The sequence below is a fragment of the Nansenia antarctica genome (assembly GCF_963989245.1).
Source record: "Nansenia antarctica genome assembly, chromosome: 6".
NCBI lineage: Eukaryota > Metazoa > Chordata > Actinopteri > Argentiniformes > Microstomatidae > Nansenia > Nansenia antarctica.
In genome coordinates this window covers 71,615,503-71,633,002 of record NC_137676.1, presented here as the reverse complement: position 1 = coordinate 71,633,002, position 17,500 = coordinate 71,615,503, and the positions used below count along the sequence as shown (strand labels likewise).

General features: G+C 48.3%; 1 protein-coding gene and 1 pseudogene across 2 annotated transcripts in view; one reads left to right on the top strand and one right to left on the bottom strand.

Moving 5' to 3' along the window:
* The window catches only part of LOC308160921 (sodium-dependent phosphate transport protein 2B-like), a 36,657-nt pseudogene extending 24,877 nt beyond the window's left edge, over positions 1–11,780 (bottom strand). The window contains exons 1-7 of the transcript in view: positions 11,670–11,780; positions 11,469–11,562; positions 11,147–11,292; positions 3,425–3,526; positions 1,799–1,880; positions 1,506–1,569; positions 77–210 (exon numbers count right to left, since the gene is read on the bottom strand). The product of the transcript in view is annotated as a sodium-dependent phosphate transport protein 2B-like (transcript). The remainder of the gene's footprint in view (positions 1–76; positions 211–1,505; positions 1,570–1,798; positions 1,881–3,424; positions 3,527–11,146; positions 11,293–11,468; positions 11,563–11,669) is intronic.
* Positions 11,781–17,320: 5,540 nt separating this feature from the next.
* The window catches only part of chic2 (cysteine-rich hydrophobic domain 2), a 6,557-nt gene continuing 6,377 nt past the window's right edge, over positions 17,321–17,500 (top strand). Inside the window, exon 1 of the mRNA XM_080533680.1 lies at positions 17,321–17,500. This exon is cut by the window's right edge and continues 84 nt beyond it. Coding sequence (XP_080389806.1) covers positions 17,436–17,500 — 65 coding nt within the window. The 5' untranslated portion in view covers positions 17,321–17,435.

Genomic DNA, 17,500 nt, shown 5'->3' with positions numbered 1-17,500 from the left:
GACCCAGAAACAGATTAGAGCGACGGTGTCTCACCTGTATGAAAAGAAAGTTATATCGGCCAAACAAATGACTTACCTGTATGGGGAGGATCCGCCACGTCCACGGCAACTGTATCTCTTGCCAAAGATCCACAAGGATCCAGAGACCTGGACAGTTCCACATCAGGTCCCCCCAGGAAGGCCGATTGTGTCCGATTGTGGGAGCGAGTCCTATCGAATAGCAGAATTCATAGATTTTTATTTAAATCCATTATCCCAAATTCATGAAAGTTTCATTAAAGATACATATGAATTTGTGGAAAAACTGAAAAACACCCAGGTTCCTATTGGTTCGATGCTTTTCTCGGTCGACATTGACTCCCTGTATACAAACATAGAGACCCCATTGGGGCTCAAAGCGGTGCGGGAGCTTTTTAACGACCATCCAGACCCTTCTAGACCAGATGAGGCTCTTCTCCATCTCTTAGAGTTAGGGTTGACTAGAAACGACTTTGTCTTTGATTCCAGATGTTTCCTTCAGGTACATGGGACAGCTATGGGGAAGAAGTTCGCCCCTGCGTATGCCAATATTTATATGGCTGATTGGGAGCGTACTGTCTTCCCCAAATGCCCGAAACTCCCAGCACTGTATGTCCGTTATTTGGACGATATTTTTGGCATCTGGAGCCACACAAGGGAGGACTTCCAGGTTTTTATCAATGTGCTGAACACGCATCATCAGGCAATCACTGTAAAATTCAATATTCAACCTGAGAAAATCGAGTTTTTGGATACAGAGGTTTTTATTAAGAGAGGAGAGGGGAGTTATAGTCTGGGCACAAGAGTATATTTTAAACCCACAGATACTCATGCGCTGTTGCACAAGTCTAGCTATCACCCCAAACATACTTTTAGGGGAATAGTGAAATCGCAGCTTATCAGATTCAAGCGAATTTGCACAGCAGAGGAGGACGCGGAGTCAGCCACGAGGACCCTTTTCAAGGTCCTCAGATCGAGGGGTTATGGGAGAACTTTCCTCCGGACCATCAAAGCTGAGGTCCAGCAAAATTTCAGCAGGGGGGATAGACCTGCAAAAGAAGGGGACAATTGCAGGATAATTCCTTTTGTTTCCATGTTCTCCCCATCCTCGATGGAACTTAATAAAATGATTAAAAGTAATTTTAAAAGGACTCAAGATATCGTCGAACCGTTGGTGGGTTTTAAAATTATTGCAGCCTTTAGGAGGAATAAAAATATAAAAGATTTGCTAGTACATGCAGCATTAAAAAGCGATAAACAAAATAAACTAAAAAGACATTTAAAAACACCAAAATACATTACGAACATATATACAGACAAAGGGGCTCCAATCTGGAATGTTCTGGGTTTGGAGTCCTCAAACCTGGTATATGGAATAAAATGTGGGGTCTGTTCTAAATGGTACATTGGTGAAACTAAGAACAAACTTTGTGAACGTTTAAAACAGCACCTTTACAGGATAAATCGGATTGAGGAATCCACCCTACTGTACGAACATTTTAGAGATCATGGTAGGGAGAATCTCCTGATTGTAGGCCTGGAATCTGGAACCTGTTGGTCAAAAAGACAGAGAATGATGAGGGAAAGACACTGGATTAAAGAACTAAACACAATTTCACCCAGGGGTTTAAATGAAATATAAAAACTTACCTCTCATTTAATATGTACAGTCCAGCCCTGAAAAAAATCTGTAAAGGAAAAAAACACTTACCTGTGATCTGATAGAACCTGAAAAAAGTTTAAAAATAAAATAAAAAATACAGTTAAATTGGGTGCTTACCTGGATACGTACTGAGGTTCTGAAGCCGGAGATCCTTGAGTCTTGAATTGTGGATGGTCGACGACATAATCTGAACAAAGATCTGAAAGTAGAGAAAAAAACTAAAAGATTAGTGTGCCCGTGCATTCTGCGAGCCTTCGGGCAAGCAGGGCCTTTTATTCCCCTAACCTAACCCTTAGCCCCGGGCTACACTGTTGCCCTCGGTGACCTGGAGGTTCATGGTGACAGTATCAGGGAACACTCCACCATATAGGACCAAAGGTACAACATATGCCACATTGCATATTGTATATGTTTTTATATTCACTTTATGTGTTTATTCCTGTTGTAAAGCACTTTGAGCTGCATTTCTTGTATGAAAGGTGCTATATAAATGATGCTTTACTTACTTACTTACATAAAACACACACACACACGTGATAATGACTCCTCCACAGTGTCATTTGATTTGATAATGCACTTAAAACGAATTACAATTATTTTTGGAGTGAAGTAGTAATGCTAAACTAGATATAGGTTTTCTCTCTCTCTCTCTCTCTCTCTCTCTGCATATGGGACATTCTTATACAGACGGTCTTGCAAAGGCAACTGTATGCCGGGAAATAAGAAGGGTATACCTTTCTCTAAAGCAGTACTCAGAACCAGCAACCTAGGCAGAGAAAGCCTTCAACAATGCCCTCACCAACACCAGGGTAAGAACTGAGATGTGGGGGCGGCTGTGGCGCATGAGGTAGAGGAGCCGCCGGCTAATGATCGCAAGGTTGGCAGATCGGCGGTTTGAGCCCCGTCTGGCCACATGTCGAAGTGTCCTCGGGCAAGACACTGACCGCCAAATTGCTCCCAGTGAGCGGGCCGGCGCCTTGCATGGTAGCTTACCGCCATTGAGGTGTGAATGGGTGTGTGAATGGGTGAATGAGAGGCCATTGAAAAGCGCTTTGGATAAAGGTGCTATATAAGTCACTCCATTTACCATTAGATGTGCTTTGGGCAACTGAAGTCTAGGTTTCAGAGCCTGAAAAGCCTCAGGGTCCCCCCCCCCCCCCCCCCCCGCCAGGGCCTGTGACATCACAGTAGCCTGTGACATCACAGTAGCCTGTGCAGTCTTGCACAACATTGCCACCATACGCCCGTGAGAGACTTCCCACAATGCAGCTGGAGGAGCAATGGGAAGATGTTGACCCAGGCTTTGAACCCATGGATGGAAGAACTGACCTTTTATAAAGATACTCATTTCAGGTCATCCCCCTTTATATTGTAAATGGTAAATGGACCACTTATTCCAAAGCGCTTTACAATGGCCTCTCATTCACACACACATTCACACACCAATGGCAGCAAGCTACCATGCAAGGCGCTGGCCTGCTCATTGGGAGCAATTTGGGGTTCGGTGTCTTGCCCAAGGACACCTCGACATGTGGCAAACAGGGGATCGAACCTGTTGTCCTCTTATTAATGGTCAACCCTTTTATTTAAAAGCCTTTATCAATAAGAAAAAAAAACATGTCAAAGTTGTTTTGAAGTTCTTTATTCAGTCACTGAAATAATTTTCAAGCTGTGAAGACAAACATCAATAAACATTAAATACAGTCCGAACCATGACATTCTGCTGTTTAAATGTATACTTACATCCATCTCCAGTGTCTTCATTTCCAACTGCAACTTCTTCATTTTTAACTTTTTGTACTCAATGTCAAGAAGCAGGTGGCGCTTTTGAATTGAACGGAGATCCTGTGAAAGAGAAAATGTGTCAAAGAGTGGCAGATTATACGGTTGGTAACAGCAATAATATGAATAGTTACTACTTCATTCTTTGCTGAAGTAGTAGGTCGGTTCATGTCCTGCAGAAAGGTGTATGGTTTTACATAATTTGAAGAACGCAGACACGTCCAAAACATTTCACATTTGGTCTTACCTCTGGCATTTCTGTGACTGCTGATTTCTGGCCATCTCCCTGCAAATCGAAAAACACTGCAGTTAAAACAAAAGAAGAAAGAATTAATTCCATGAGATGCATGTTGTTTTTACAGAATAAGGAATACTCACACATAGGTCAGGTAAGGGTTTGACATCTTCACTTGGGGGATCGCTCACTGAAAGATAGAGGTCTACCGTTAGTTTTTTTTTTTACCACTGAGAGACTGGTACCTGTTGAGGAAGAGTAAAAGATAATACCTTCTACTAGTAGTACATATTGGTCCCGAACACCTTGGGGAAGGATGGGTGGCGCGGCCCCCCCCTCTATTCCCTCTATCAGAGGGCCCCCGGTGTTAAAGGTCATCACTAGGTGTTCTGCGTGTGTGAGGTCCTCAGGCCGAGCTCCCCCATCAGTAGCATTTCTAATTTTTCTGATGGCTAAAAAGGTACATATTTACAGATCAACAGATCAACAACTATTTTAACAAATACATTTCACATTGTATGCTACTTACCAGTGTGAAAAATGTTCTTATATTTAATTTTCACTTGTTGCCACGTTCTCTTTTGGCTACTGAGATGGCCCCTGTTGAGATGTAACAGAGTATAATGAATATAGGCCAAAGGTTACTACATTATACATTTACATATTTGGCATTTATCTGTCTCTCTCTCCCTCTCTCTCTCTCTGCATCCCTCCATACCTTCTCTCTCTCTCTCCCTCTCCCTCTCTCTGCATCTCTCTCTCAGTGTCTGTCTGTCTGTGATATGTCTCTCTTTCTCTCTCTCTCTCTCTCCCTCTCTCCTCCAAAAGTCCAAAGCGACTTACAGCAAAGACATTTTGTCTAAGTTAAATGAATCATCTATCCATCAGTAATCAAGAGAAATCGTAATCTAGGCCTGGGCCATTGGCAGCTACAATGCTATCAGAACGTCATTACGACTAATGATTACTGGGTCAGAAAGGCTTCAAACACCTCACCCAATTAGGCTAATCAACAGAAAATGCATTGTAGTTATGTCAGTTCTCGTAAGTTAGCCTACACCATAATTCTAAACATAACATCTGATATCATCTAGTCTGCTTATAAGATAGCCACAGTAGTGAATGTTCGTTTATTTAAAAATGAAAATAAAACAATAAGTAGGCTAGTATAAACTTACGCATTTAATCTGTCAGCAATTGTTTGCCAGGCCATCTCCCTCGCCTTGATAATCACCCTAGTATTGCCCTTTTGGGTGATTACTTGTCGATAGTTTTCATAAAGCTCCACTAGAAGGATTTGTTCCGCTGCTACAAAGAACTCCGCTCTCATCTTCACCTCTTTTTTTGCCACCTTCTTCAAAAATCACCTGTTCTGGGCTGCTTATTATGGCCCTCTGTGGTGGTCGCCCAACAAGCCTGACTAGAGTTAACGTTGATGAGGCTAAGTTGTGTTAATGGAACTGCTTGAGCCTTAAGCCCCAAGCCCACAGTCCGCCAATTGGGCTTTTTCAATTAAGCGCTGATTTCGTTAAACGCCGATGATGGAATACCCCGCTGAGCTAGGATATACAGTGCAGATTTTTTTTTAACTTTCACATCGTCCTTTACCGGTCGTGTCACCAGGCCAGCCCAGGGGGGTATTCCATCAAAGTCGCTTGTCCAACACTGATGGAATACCCTCCAGGTTTATAAATCCAGTATTACTTATTTTATAAACCTGGCTTATAGCCTGGCTTAGCCCCCCCCCCCCAGCTCTGCTCTGGAGTGTTAGTAGGGTAATTAGCTCTCCGTCCAGGGGGGTATTCCATCAACGTTGCTAAAGGAAAATCCAGGCTTATTTTTGATAATTCTCTAAAGAGATTTAACAGAATAAGCCTGGATTTGACTTTAGCGACGTTGTTGGAATACCCCCCTGAGCAACACTATTGTTGATGTTTTTGTTCGTTTTTTTTGGTACGTTCCACCACCAGTATTGAGCACATAATTACACAGTGCCGTTGTATGTTTGCAACACACCCTTGAATAGTAACCCATGTCCTCTACACAGTGCAACCCTGACGGCAGAAAGACATTCGGTAACACAAACACACAAACAGTAATAGTCAGCATTAAAAAAAAAAAAACATATACAAACGTTTTATTATTCATAGCAATTGTTTCTAACAGCTTTTACTGACAAAATACACAAAAGGCCAGAGTGTATCTGTTTTGGTCAGTCGAGGGCACAGAGAGAATCCCCCACGGCATGTTGGGAAAGGGAGGGAACGGTACAGTCAAGCTTTGGATGGACAGGAGATGATTGGATGGACAGGAGATGATTGGATGGACAGGAGATGTTTGGATGGACAGGAGATGCAGCAGCGAGTCACCTGGGGGTGTATGGAAGAGGCTTCTGCCTGACGGTGGTGTGTCCTTACTTTTTTATTTATTTTATTTTATTTAACCTTTATTTATACAGGTAAAAACACATTGAGCCCCAAGGGCTCATTTTCAAGTGTGACCTGTTCACAGGCATACAACAACAACATCCACCACAAACAAATACAATACAAAACCTGGCCTACATAGTCTAAAACTAAACTAAAACTACATAGTCTAAAACTAAAACTAGTCTAAAACAGTCTAAGATAATCTAAAACTAAACTAAAACTACAAAACCTAAAACTAGACAGCTAAAGAGCTAGGGACAGGGAGGGGTCAGCAATGGGCAAAAGGGAGGGTCAACTCAATTGCAAGAACAAATCATGGACTCGCACTGTATGTCTCTCAGCAAGAGCTTGAAACTGGAAAGAGGGATCAGATGAGACAGTTTCAGACTCTGCTGTAAAGAATTCCAAGAGGAAGGGTTACAACCTTACAACCCCTGTATGGATACAAGAACACATGGTGGTCTACAGACCCTATATGGATACAAGAACACATGGTGGTGAGGTCTACAGACCCTGTATGGATACAAGAACACATGGTGAGCTTAGAATTAAGGCCAATGCACACGGCGTGCGATTTTGTCGCACAACAACATTCGATTCTCAATTCACACCACCGAAGTGTGTGGGTGTGAATGGAGAATCGAATGTTGTCGTGCGACAAAATCGCATCGCACGCCGTGTGCATTGTCTCATTCAAAACAACGGAATCGAATTCGCGGTGCGACAAAATCGCACCACCGTGTGCATTGGGCTTTAGAATTACTGCAAGTTGAGGCAAGGAAAGAAAGTGTGGATTTAGTTTATTAATTTTATAGGTATATATATACAGAAAGTAAATATACAGAATATATACAGGTGGTTACGGACGGATCAAAAGATCCAATAACAGAAAATACTGGTTCTGCAGTGGTAGGACTGGTATGTAAAAGGACTCCAAACTTCTTAAGTGTATATATACAGTTGAGTTGTACGCCATTTGGATGGCTTTAGAGTGGGTTGAGAAAACCAAACCCAGCAGGGTTCTGATCTGGAGTGACTCAGCACCTGGTCTGTACAGCTTAAAACTAGGTACTCTAGCAAGCGTCAAGACTTGATACATAAAATAATGGAAATACATTCACCAGTTGTAAAACAAGGAGTTGTGGTCACATTCATTTGGGTTCCTGAGCATATTGGCATTATGGGTAATGAGAGAGTGGACAAACTAGCCAAACAAGCCGTTAAAAAAGGGGACAGACACCGTAATTCAAATATCAAAATCGGAGGGAAAGAGTTTTATAGAGGGAAGCCAATAAAGAGTGGCAGCAGTAGTGGGATTAGGAGACAAGAGGAACACAACTACATGTAATACAAAACAGAGTTGGTAGTGAGAGAAACAGAGTGGGTAGTGAGAGAAACAGAGTGGGTAGTGAGAGAAACAGAGTGGGTAGTGAGAGAAACAGGGGAGGAAATAGAAAAGAGGAGGTGGTGATGACGAGACTAAGAATAGGGCACAGTCACTTGAACAGAACCTCTCCACATTATTGTTACGTCTGGACTTTTACGACAGTTTGGACTTCACTACAGTGCCGTGTTCTGTTTTGTGTTATGACGACTTACGTTATGTGGTTAACACGTTGTTGAATAAATGGAGTAAGCTCCGACTTGAGCTCTGAGTTTCAGTCTCCGTTATTAAACATAACATTGGCGACGAGGATGGCTGATTGTTCTCTGCCACCACCCCCTCCTTTCCTAGCAGTCCCGGCAGAACCACCGATTCCGTGGAACCGCTGGATTTCCTCTTTCGAGACATATATCCTAGCTGCCGGCTTGGAGGACGTATCCGACAAGAGGAAATGTGCGCTGCTGCGACACTGTGTAGGAGCGGAGGGTCAGCGCGTGTTCGGAACTCTCGGCACCGCGGCGAAATACACAGACGCTGTGGAACTATTGAAGCAACACTTCGCCCCTCCACAAAGCGCTCTTCTCCGCCGCGTAATATTCAGACGAAGACACCAACGTACAGGTGAGACAGTGACACAGTACGAAATGATAAGAGACCAACTAATCTTACACACGAACTGTGACAAGATTAGGGAAAAACTGTTACTGGAAAATGATGAACTTACATTAGCAGCAGCTCTGAACATAGCGGTCCAGGTTGAAACAGCCTTGGAATGTGCAGTTAGTTTTTCAGCCTCTCCCAGCTCACCGGCAGCAGGCGCGCACAGCCTACAGGTGCCCCTCCTCCACGTGAGTGCAGCCAGCGGCGGGGAGAGCATTTTACTGGCCTCTCGGTCACGCGACCAGCCACACCAGCCGTGCGGGAATTGTGGCTCTTCTGCACATAATTCAAGAGCTCAGACATGCCCGGCCCGTGGTAAAACCTGCTCCAACTGCGGGAAACTAAACCATTTTCACAAAGTCTGTAGGTCTGCCCCAGTTAGAGCTTCCCAGTCACCTACCACAGTCATCCATAATGTCAGCTCAGGACGAGCGCCATTCAAAACATGCTCGTTGATGGTTGGTGATGTCACTCTGCCGCTCCTCCTGGACACTGGAGCCACAGTGTCCCTTCTGAACTTGACGACCTATACACAGTTTTTCTCCCATGTGCCCCTGGGGTTGCCCTCCACCACCCTGCGTGGCTATGCCAACTCTGAGATTGACATTGTGGGCTCTTTTCAGCTGCCTGTGAAGTACGGGGAGAGGACACTGCCGGCCTTCAGGTTCAATGTTGCATGCCACGGGACCAACCTGCTAGGCCTCGACCTGTTCAACGCCCTCGGTTTCACCCTGCTAGACACAGCTGGCTCAGAGATTCACACCGTTTCCATCCCCTGGCAGCAACAGTGGCCTGCGCTGTTCAGCGGTGTGGGCTGCCTCGACACTTTTGCCCACCAGCCTCTGTTAGATCCTACAGTGATGCCTGTTATACAGCCCCTCCGCCGCTCCCCCCTGGCTCTCCGCGATGACATCTCCTCTCAACTACAGAGCATGCTCGATAGCGACATCATTGAGCAGGTGAATGCATCGCCTTGGATCTCCAACCTGGTGGTGGCGAAGAAGAAGTCTGGGGGGCTGCGCATCTGTGTGGATCTGAGAGCGGTAAACAAGGCCATCATCCCCGACAAATACCCCATGCCAACGATAGAGGAGCTCACCGCCCAGTTCTACGGGTCCAGTGTGTTCTCTAAACTGGACCTCCGTCAGGGTTACCACCAAGTGCCACTACACCCCGAGAGCCGCAACCTCACAGCGTTCATCACTCACAGAGGGGTTTTCCGCTACAAACGCATGGCTTTTGGCTTAAGCTCCGCCCCCAGCTGCTTCCAAAAGATCATGGCCTCCATCTTCGCTGGGATCCCAGGTGTGGCCATCTATCTTGATGACATCGTGGTTCACGGGGCCACCGTCGAGAGCCACGACGAGCGTCTCCACAGTGTGTTCAGTGCATTGGCCAAGCATCACCTCACACTCAATGGTGAGAAGTGTGTCTTCGCCGCCTCAGCCATTGACTTCGTGGGGTTCCGTCTCTCAGCTGATGGCACGTACCCGCTGCACTCGAACACCGAGGCCATCCATCATGTCCCGGAGCCCACCACAGCCGCTCAGGGGGCCTCCTTCCTAGGCATGACTGCATACTACCTCCGTTTCCTGCCACAGTACTCGGCCACAACCACACCACTGCGGAAGCTGTTGAAGCATGACGAGCCCTGGCTCTGGACGTCTGCCTGCTCAGACGCCGTACGCCTCCTGCAGTCCCAACTCACCTCGCCACCGGTCCTGGCGCATTTCGACCTGGCCAGCCCCACTCTTGTCACGTGCGACGCCTCTGCCACAGCCATTGGTGCTGTGATGTCCCAGCTGCAAGGGGGGGTGGAGAGACCGATCGCCTTCGCCTCCCGTGCTCTCAGCCCCACGGAACAGAAGTACTCGGTGGGGGAGCGGGAGGCCCTAGCATGCCTCTGGGCATGTGAGCGCTGGCACATGTACCTTTATGGACGGTTATTCACACTGAGGACAGACCACCCGGCCCTCATCACCCTCCTGGCCACGTCTGGCACCGGTCACAAGCCACTCCGCCTCCACCGTTGGGCCGACCGCCTGCAGCAGTACAATTATCGGCTACAGTTCACGCCAGGACGAGACAACGTGGTAGCCGACTTGCTATCACGCTCAATCCCCAGCCCACCCACAGCCCCAACCTTGACCCCCGGATGGGACCAGGCTGAGCATGACCTCGTCCAGCTCCTCCACACACCCCTTCAGGAGACGGTGTCGCTGCAAGATCTCCGGGATGCCTCAGCCGATGACCCCATCCTCTCTACACTCTCGACCTACATCACGCAGGGGTGGCCGGCAAGAGTACCTGATGAGCTACTCACTTGCTTTTTCTACTGACCATGACTTTATCGCCGCAGGCGGTCTCTGGAATTGCCAGTCGGCGGTCCGGAAAGCTGACGCTATCTCAGCTTATGCATCTCTTATGGCCCTCAATTTCCTTGCTCTCACTGAAACCTGGATCACACCAGAAAACACAGCTACACCGGCAGCCCTCTCTGCCGCCTACTCCTTTTCTCATTCCCCTAGACCAGTGGTTCTCAAACTTTTTCTGTCAAGCCCCCCTTGGGAGGACAAAAAATGTGTGAGCCCCACCTCACCCCCAAAAAACGGTCACAACATGGGGCAAGTTTACATTTATTGAACTGAACCACATAACACTGTCTCCCAACAAAAAACCTAAAAATACAAATAACACAATATAATAAATAAACACAATAACAATATTTTTCGATTACAATTCTCAAGAAAATGAACACTAACAATCAAGAACATCATAACATTACAGCATTAGTGGCTGCAATGAGCCTGTTTGGCACTGCAGATCTTTTCAAAACGGGGTAGCAGGCCTGACACTGCCACTCTCAAGTCCTGCTCAATGTTGAGCCTAGATCTGTACTTTGTTTTCAGTGAAGCAACAGCTGAAAAGCCAGCCTCACAGAGATAGGATGTGGCGAAGGGAAGAAGGATGCCTACAGCCCTCTGCCCTATGAGTGGATACTCCTTCTCCACACCAAGCCAGAATTCACTCAGTGTCTGACCATTGAACCTCAGCCTCAGGGTGGACTCAGAGGTCAGCTCGATGAGTTGGTCCTCTTCAGCAGAGCTGAAATCAGCAGGTGCTACAGATAGAGATACCTTATTTGTAATTAATTGCATATTAAACACAACACGATTCAATTATACAACAATCCATTCCAGGTAGTTAGTTAGTAACATACATACAACATTAATAAAATATAGGCCTACAGCACAAAATAGTCACAGTTATATTTAGTCATCAAAATTGCCTACCAACCTGCTGCATTGAATGGATCCACCACCCAGTCATACTCAGCAGTGTTGTGTGGGAAGTATTTCTGGAACAATGCTCCCAGGGAAGAGATGTGTTGCTTCAGGCAGGGGATCACTGTGGTGGCATCACAATCACTGTTTCTACAAACGTGGTCAGGTTCTGAAAAGGATCAGTATTTCCTTCATCAAGGCGCCTGCCCCACACCTCCAGCTTTCTGGTGAATGCGCTGACCTTATCTGCCAGGTGGGGTAGGTGTTTGTCTTTTCCTTGAAGCTGAAGATTCAGCTCGTTGAGGTACACGTGGCAGATTGTCATCTTTTTCCCCCCTCTCCCCCGATGAGATTCTCACACTTATCACATCAAAGCGGGCAACCACATGCCCTCTTGATCCCATCCCCTCCCCCCTTCTCCAATCTATTTCCGCCGACATCCTTCCTTACCTTACCACCCTAATCAACTCCTCCCTATCCACAGGATCTGTCCCAGCGGCCTTCAAAATAATAATTTTAATAATTTTAATAATTTAATAATTTTGCCATTTAGCAGACGCTTTTATCCAAAGCGACTTACAATTACGAATTACAGGGACATTCCCCCTGGAGTAACTGAGGGCTAAGTGCCTTACCCAAGGGCACACTAGTAGTGGTGTGGCTTCAGGCGGGATTTGAACTCACAACCTTCCGATCCCAAGTCCAACTCACTATCCACTAGACTATCCAGAATAGCCAGAGTCAAGCCTCTCCTCAAGAAACCTACCCTTGACCCATCATCTGTCCACAATTACAGACCTGTATCCCTTCTCTCCTTCCCCTCCAAAATCCTTGAACGCGCGGCATCTAAACAACTGACTGACTATCTCCGGAAGATAGATCACTTAGACCCCCACCAATCCGGCTTCAAGGCTGGGCATTCCACTGAGACTGCGCTCCTTGCTGTCACGGAAGCCCTCCACTCTGCCCAAGCTTCCTCCCTCTCCTCTGTTCTCATTCTCCTTGACCTGTCTGCTGCCTTCGACACAGTCAATCACCAGATCCTTCTCTCCATCCTCTCAGACCTGGGCATCTCTGGCACCGCACACTCCTGGTTTTCTTCCTACCTGGCGGGCCGCTCCTACCAGGTGACCTGGAGAGAATCGCTATCTTCTCCACGAACCCTCTCCACTGGAGTACCCCAGGGTTCTGTCCTAGGGCCCCTACTTTTCTCCCTCTACACCAAGTCTCTTGGCTCGGTAATCTCTTCACATGGGCTCTCCTACCACAGCTAGGCTTGTCCTCTTCCTGTCCTTCCCCCCGTCTGATGTACACGTGGCAACCCGTATCTCAGCATGTCTCGCTGACATTCCAACTTGGATGGCTGACCACCATCTCAAGCTCAATCTTAACAAGACCGAGCTCCTCTTCATCCCCGGGAAAGCCTGCCCTCTCCAAGACTTCTCCATCACAGTGGAGAACTCTACTGTAACCCCCTCCCTGACAGCCAAGAACCTTGGAGTGATCCTGGATAACCGACTATCCTGTGCGGAGAACATTGCAGCAACGGCTCGCTCCTGCAGATTCTTCCTCTACAACATCAGAAGGATACGACCATTCCTTACCAGAGAGGCAGCGCAACTCTTGACCCAGGCACTGGTCATCTCCCGCCTGGATTACTGCAATGTACTCCTGGCTGGGCTCCCCGCTTCAGCCATTAGACCTCTGCAGCTCATCCAGAATGCTGCGGCCCGGCTGGTATTCAACCTCCCCAAATACTTGCATGTCACCCCTCTCCTTCGCACCCTGCACTGGCTCCCGATAGCAGCTCGCATCAGATTCAAGACCCTGGTGCTTGCATACCAGGCAGCTAAAGGGACAGCCCCTGCCTACCTGAAGGAAATGGTAACCCCCCAAACCCCTGCCCGCTCACTCCGCTCCACCACCTCGGCTGGCCGACTGGCCCCACTTCCTCTACACAGCAGTCGGGCTGCCCGATCACGTCTCTTCACAACACTGGCTCCCCGCTGGTGGAATGAGCTCCCCACGGCTGTCAGAACGGCAGAGTCACTACCCATCTTCCGTCGTAGACTGAAGACCCATCTCTTCAGGTTACATCTTAACTGCTCCTCCTGAGACATCTTCTGACCCTCACCACTACGTCTCCTAAAGACACCCGCTTTCCCCTCTACTGTGTCCCTAAGAACTTCTATTGCCCCCCTTGTACTGTTTCTCAGTTTCTCCAGTAAAAAAAAAAAAAAAAAAAAAAAAAAAAAGTTTTAGTAGAAAGCGATAGGGAGAAGGTTTTTCCTTCTATCAGTGGCCCCGGGCCCGAGCTAGATTACTCTTCCTGCAACGAATGGTGGATTGCTGATTCACATGCTTGGTATTCAAATGTATTGATTGTAAGTCGCTTTGGAATAAGGCGTCTGCTAAATGCCAAAAATGTAAATGTAAATGTACTCCAGGATCAGGGAGGAGTTGTCGGTTTGGAATGACACCTGTGTCGCTCGCGGGTTCTGCACTGTGGTCCCAGGTGTCCTTCGGGCGCGTATCCTTGCTATGGCGCACGAGGGTCACCTGGGCATAGTCAGGCTCAAACAGCGCTGTCGTGATGTTGTGTGGTGGCCAGGCATCGACAGATTCAGATAACCTGATTCAGATTCAGATAACGTTTATTGCCATTATGCTTGACACATGTAGGAATTTGCTTTGGCATTTACAGAAGGTGCATTTATGCTTTTTCACATATACATGAACAAAACAAGTACAAATACAAATGCAAAGACAGGCAAAAACAGGACAACACAGGTCAGACAGTGCATGAATAGTGCTGTATATAAAGTGCAGTGCAGAGTTATTCAAGGTCCAGTGCATGTTCAGTCCTGGGCAGACTTGGAGGCGGGGGGAGGGGGAAGCCAGAGTCATTTAGCAGCCTGGCGGCTGAGGGGAAGAAGCTGGGCCTGTGGCGGGCCTTTAATGCCTTAGGCAGCCGCAACCTTCTTCCAGAGGGAAGCAGGGTGAGGAGGCCGTGGCCGGGGTGGAAGGGGTCTGCCATGATCTTCCTTGCCCTCCTCAGAGCCCTGGTGTCATGCAGGGAGTTGAGGGAGGGCAAGGGACAGCCGATCACCCTCTCTGCTGAGCGTATTACCCGCTGCAACTTGGCCTTGTCCTTGGTTGTTGCAGCAGGGAACCAGGTGATGATGGAGTGGGTGAGGATGGACTCTATGATGGCCGTGTAAAACTGGACCATCATGGACCTCGGCAGCCTGAATTTCCTCAGTTGCCGGAGGAAGAACATCCTCTTCTGGGCCTTCTTCGTGAGGGCCTCGGTGTTCCGCTCCCACTTGAGGTCCCGGGAGATGGTCATGCCTAGAAAGCGGCATGACTCCATGGAGGCCACCGGGGTACCTCCCAGCGTGATGGGAGGGGGCAGGGCTGCTTTCCTACGGAAGTCCACTACCATCTCCACTGTTTTTAGAGCATTGAGCTCCAGATTGTTAAAACTGCACCAGCTCTGCAGCCCCTCGATCTCACCCCTGTAGGCAGATTCGTCCCCCCTGGAGATGAGGCCCACCAGGGTGGTGTCGTCTGCAAACTTCAGGAGCTTGACCGAGGGGTGGCGGGAGACACAGCTGTTGGTGTATAGGGAGAATAGTGCTGGAGACAGGGAACTCGAAACCCTGGTCAAGGACTGCACTGCCTGTCTCCTTAGTGGTAAGACCAGGGCTCCAGCTCTACCCCCGCCCATGCAGCCGTTGGACTGGCAGTCTCAACCCTGGGAGCACCTGCAACTTGATATCTGCGGCGAGCTGCATGGGGTACCACATCACCAGCGTTTTCTCGTTGTGACCTACGACCTCCACTCTAAGTGGCCAGAGGTGACACCTGTGGGCTCGGTCACAGCAAAGGTGCTGATCGACATTCTCGACGCTCTGTTTGCACGTTGGGGCCTGCCCAAGAGGATCACGACTGACAACGGTCCTCAAATGATTTCCCATGAACTGTCCTCCTATCTGGTGGGTAAAGGGATCCACCACATTCGCACAGCGTTCTACCACCCTGCTGCGAACGGGGGGGTGGAACGGCTGAACCAATCACTGAAAAATGGCATCAGGGCCCACCTGGCACAAGGGTGCACGCTCACCACCAGCCTCCTCCAGACGCTGTTGCATTATCGGGCCACCCGACAAGCCACTACAGGAGTCTCCCCAGCCTCCCTCATGCTGGGGCGGGAGCTCCAGCTGCCTCTCGATAGGCTCCGCCCTACACTAGCTCAGCCCCCGGTCCATCCAGTTCAAGCCACAGTCACCAAACGCCAGCGCTTGATGAACGATCGTTTCGACAGGGCCAGACGTGCTAGGCCACCTGTCATTGCTGTGTCAGACTGGGTCAGGATCTGACGACCTCATCGGGACAACAAACTCCAGTCGTTTTGGTCTGACCCTGTCCAGGTCAGCAAACAGCTTGGCCCGGCCTCATTTAGGCTCGCCGACGGCACTCGCTGGCATGCTACCCGCCTGCGTAAGGTGCAGCCTCCCCTGGCCCAGGGCTGGGTGTGGCCTCTTCCACAGTCTTGCCAGCCGCACGGTTGGATGAAGCAGCAACCCTGGCCTACCAGGCTCAGCCCCAAGGCGTGGAGCCGCCACCAGTGGCTGTGGCTGCACCAGAGCCACGTCTGGTTCGAGCACGCAACAGGCCCGAACACTTGCGTGACTTCATGACTGAGTATCACACCTAGGTTGTGTGAGGGGGGGGGAAATGTTACGTCTGGACTTTCACTACAGTGCTGTGTTCTGTTTTGTGTTATGACGACTTACGTTATGTGGTTAACACGTTGTTGAATAAATGGAGTAAGCTCCGACTTGAGCTCTGAGTTTCAGTCTCCGTTATTAAACATAACAATTATAGGAAAACATCCGACAGGATTATGTGACTATTGTCAGGTAAAAAGAAACAGTAGAACATGTAGTAGAACTGCAGGAAATATGCACCAAAAAGACAGGCAATGACGGAGGAACTGATGAATGAATGAATGAATGAATGAATGGACTTTATTGTCATTGCTACAGTACAGGTACCAAACAACGACATTTAGGAGGGGTGATAAGAGAAGGTTTGGAGGACATATGAATATGAATATGAATATGAATTACTTACCTTAAATAAAGTTACCTTTTACAACAGCCACATGTTGGGACACCCTTTAATAATAATATAGGTAACACTATTATTATAACAAGGTCTTGGTTCATTCTGTTACTTACCCTGTTGGCATACGGTCGATACCCATCAATAAAATAGTTTAATAAAAAAGACGATACTCTACAACTCTGTGGTCCTACAATAATTATTACAAAAAAAGTGTCAACAAGACAGACAGGGGGGCAGGAAATGTCTGGTCAGCTTTCTCGAGAGAACTGGGCTGATGGGAAGACTTTAGACGAGCTGGACAATGTAGGACTTGGCTAAATCCAGAAGATGGCAGTAGTGTGCAACGCTAAGGATGCAAAGCTGCCGTTAAACCCAACAGAAGAAGAAGAAGAAGAAGAAAGAAGGGTACTGCGACCGGATGTTGATGTTTTGTTTCGGAGCCGAAGAGTACCGAAGAGAGCCGAGTGCTCTCCGAAGTGAGCCGAGTGCTCTCCGAAGTGAGCCGAAGTGAGCCGAGTGCTCTCCGAAGAGAGCCGAAGAGAGCCGAGTGCTCTCCGAAGTGAGCCGAAGAGAGCCGAGTTCTCTCCGAAGAGAGCCGAAGAGAGCCGAGTGCTCTCCGAAGTGAGCCGAAGAGAGCCGAGTGATCTCCGAAGTGAGCCGAAGTGGAGCCCTCGTATCCGGACGGAGCTCTTCCTTCCGTAGTAGTTGTTGTCGTCTCCCGTCACCGTGCTTGTGTTGTACTCTGTTGTTACCGGGGGTCTTAGGGGATCTACGGGGGTCCCTGTGTGTCTCTGACATCGTGTCTCTCCCGGGCAGGAGAGGGAGGGCGGCCAGGCCGAGTCGTGCCATGATGGAGGACTTTGACGAGATCTACGAGGAGGAGGAAGAGGAGGAAGAGGAGGAGGAGGAGGA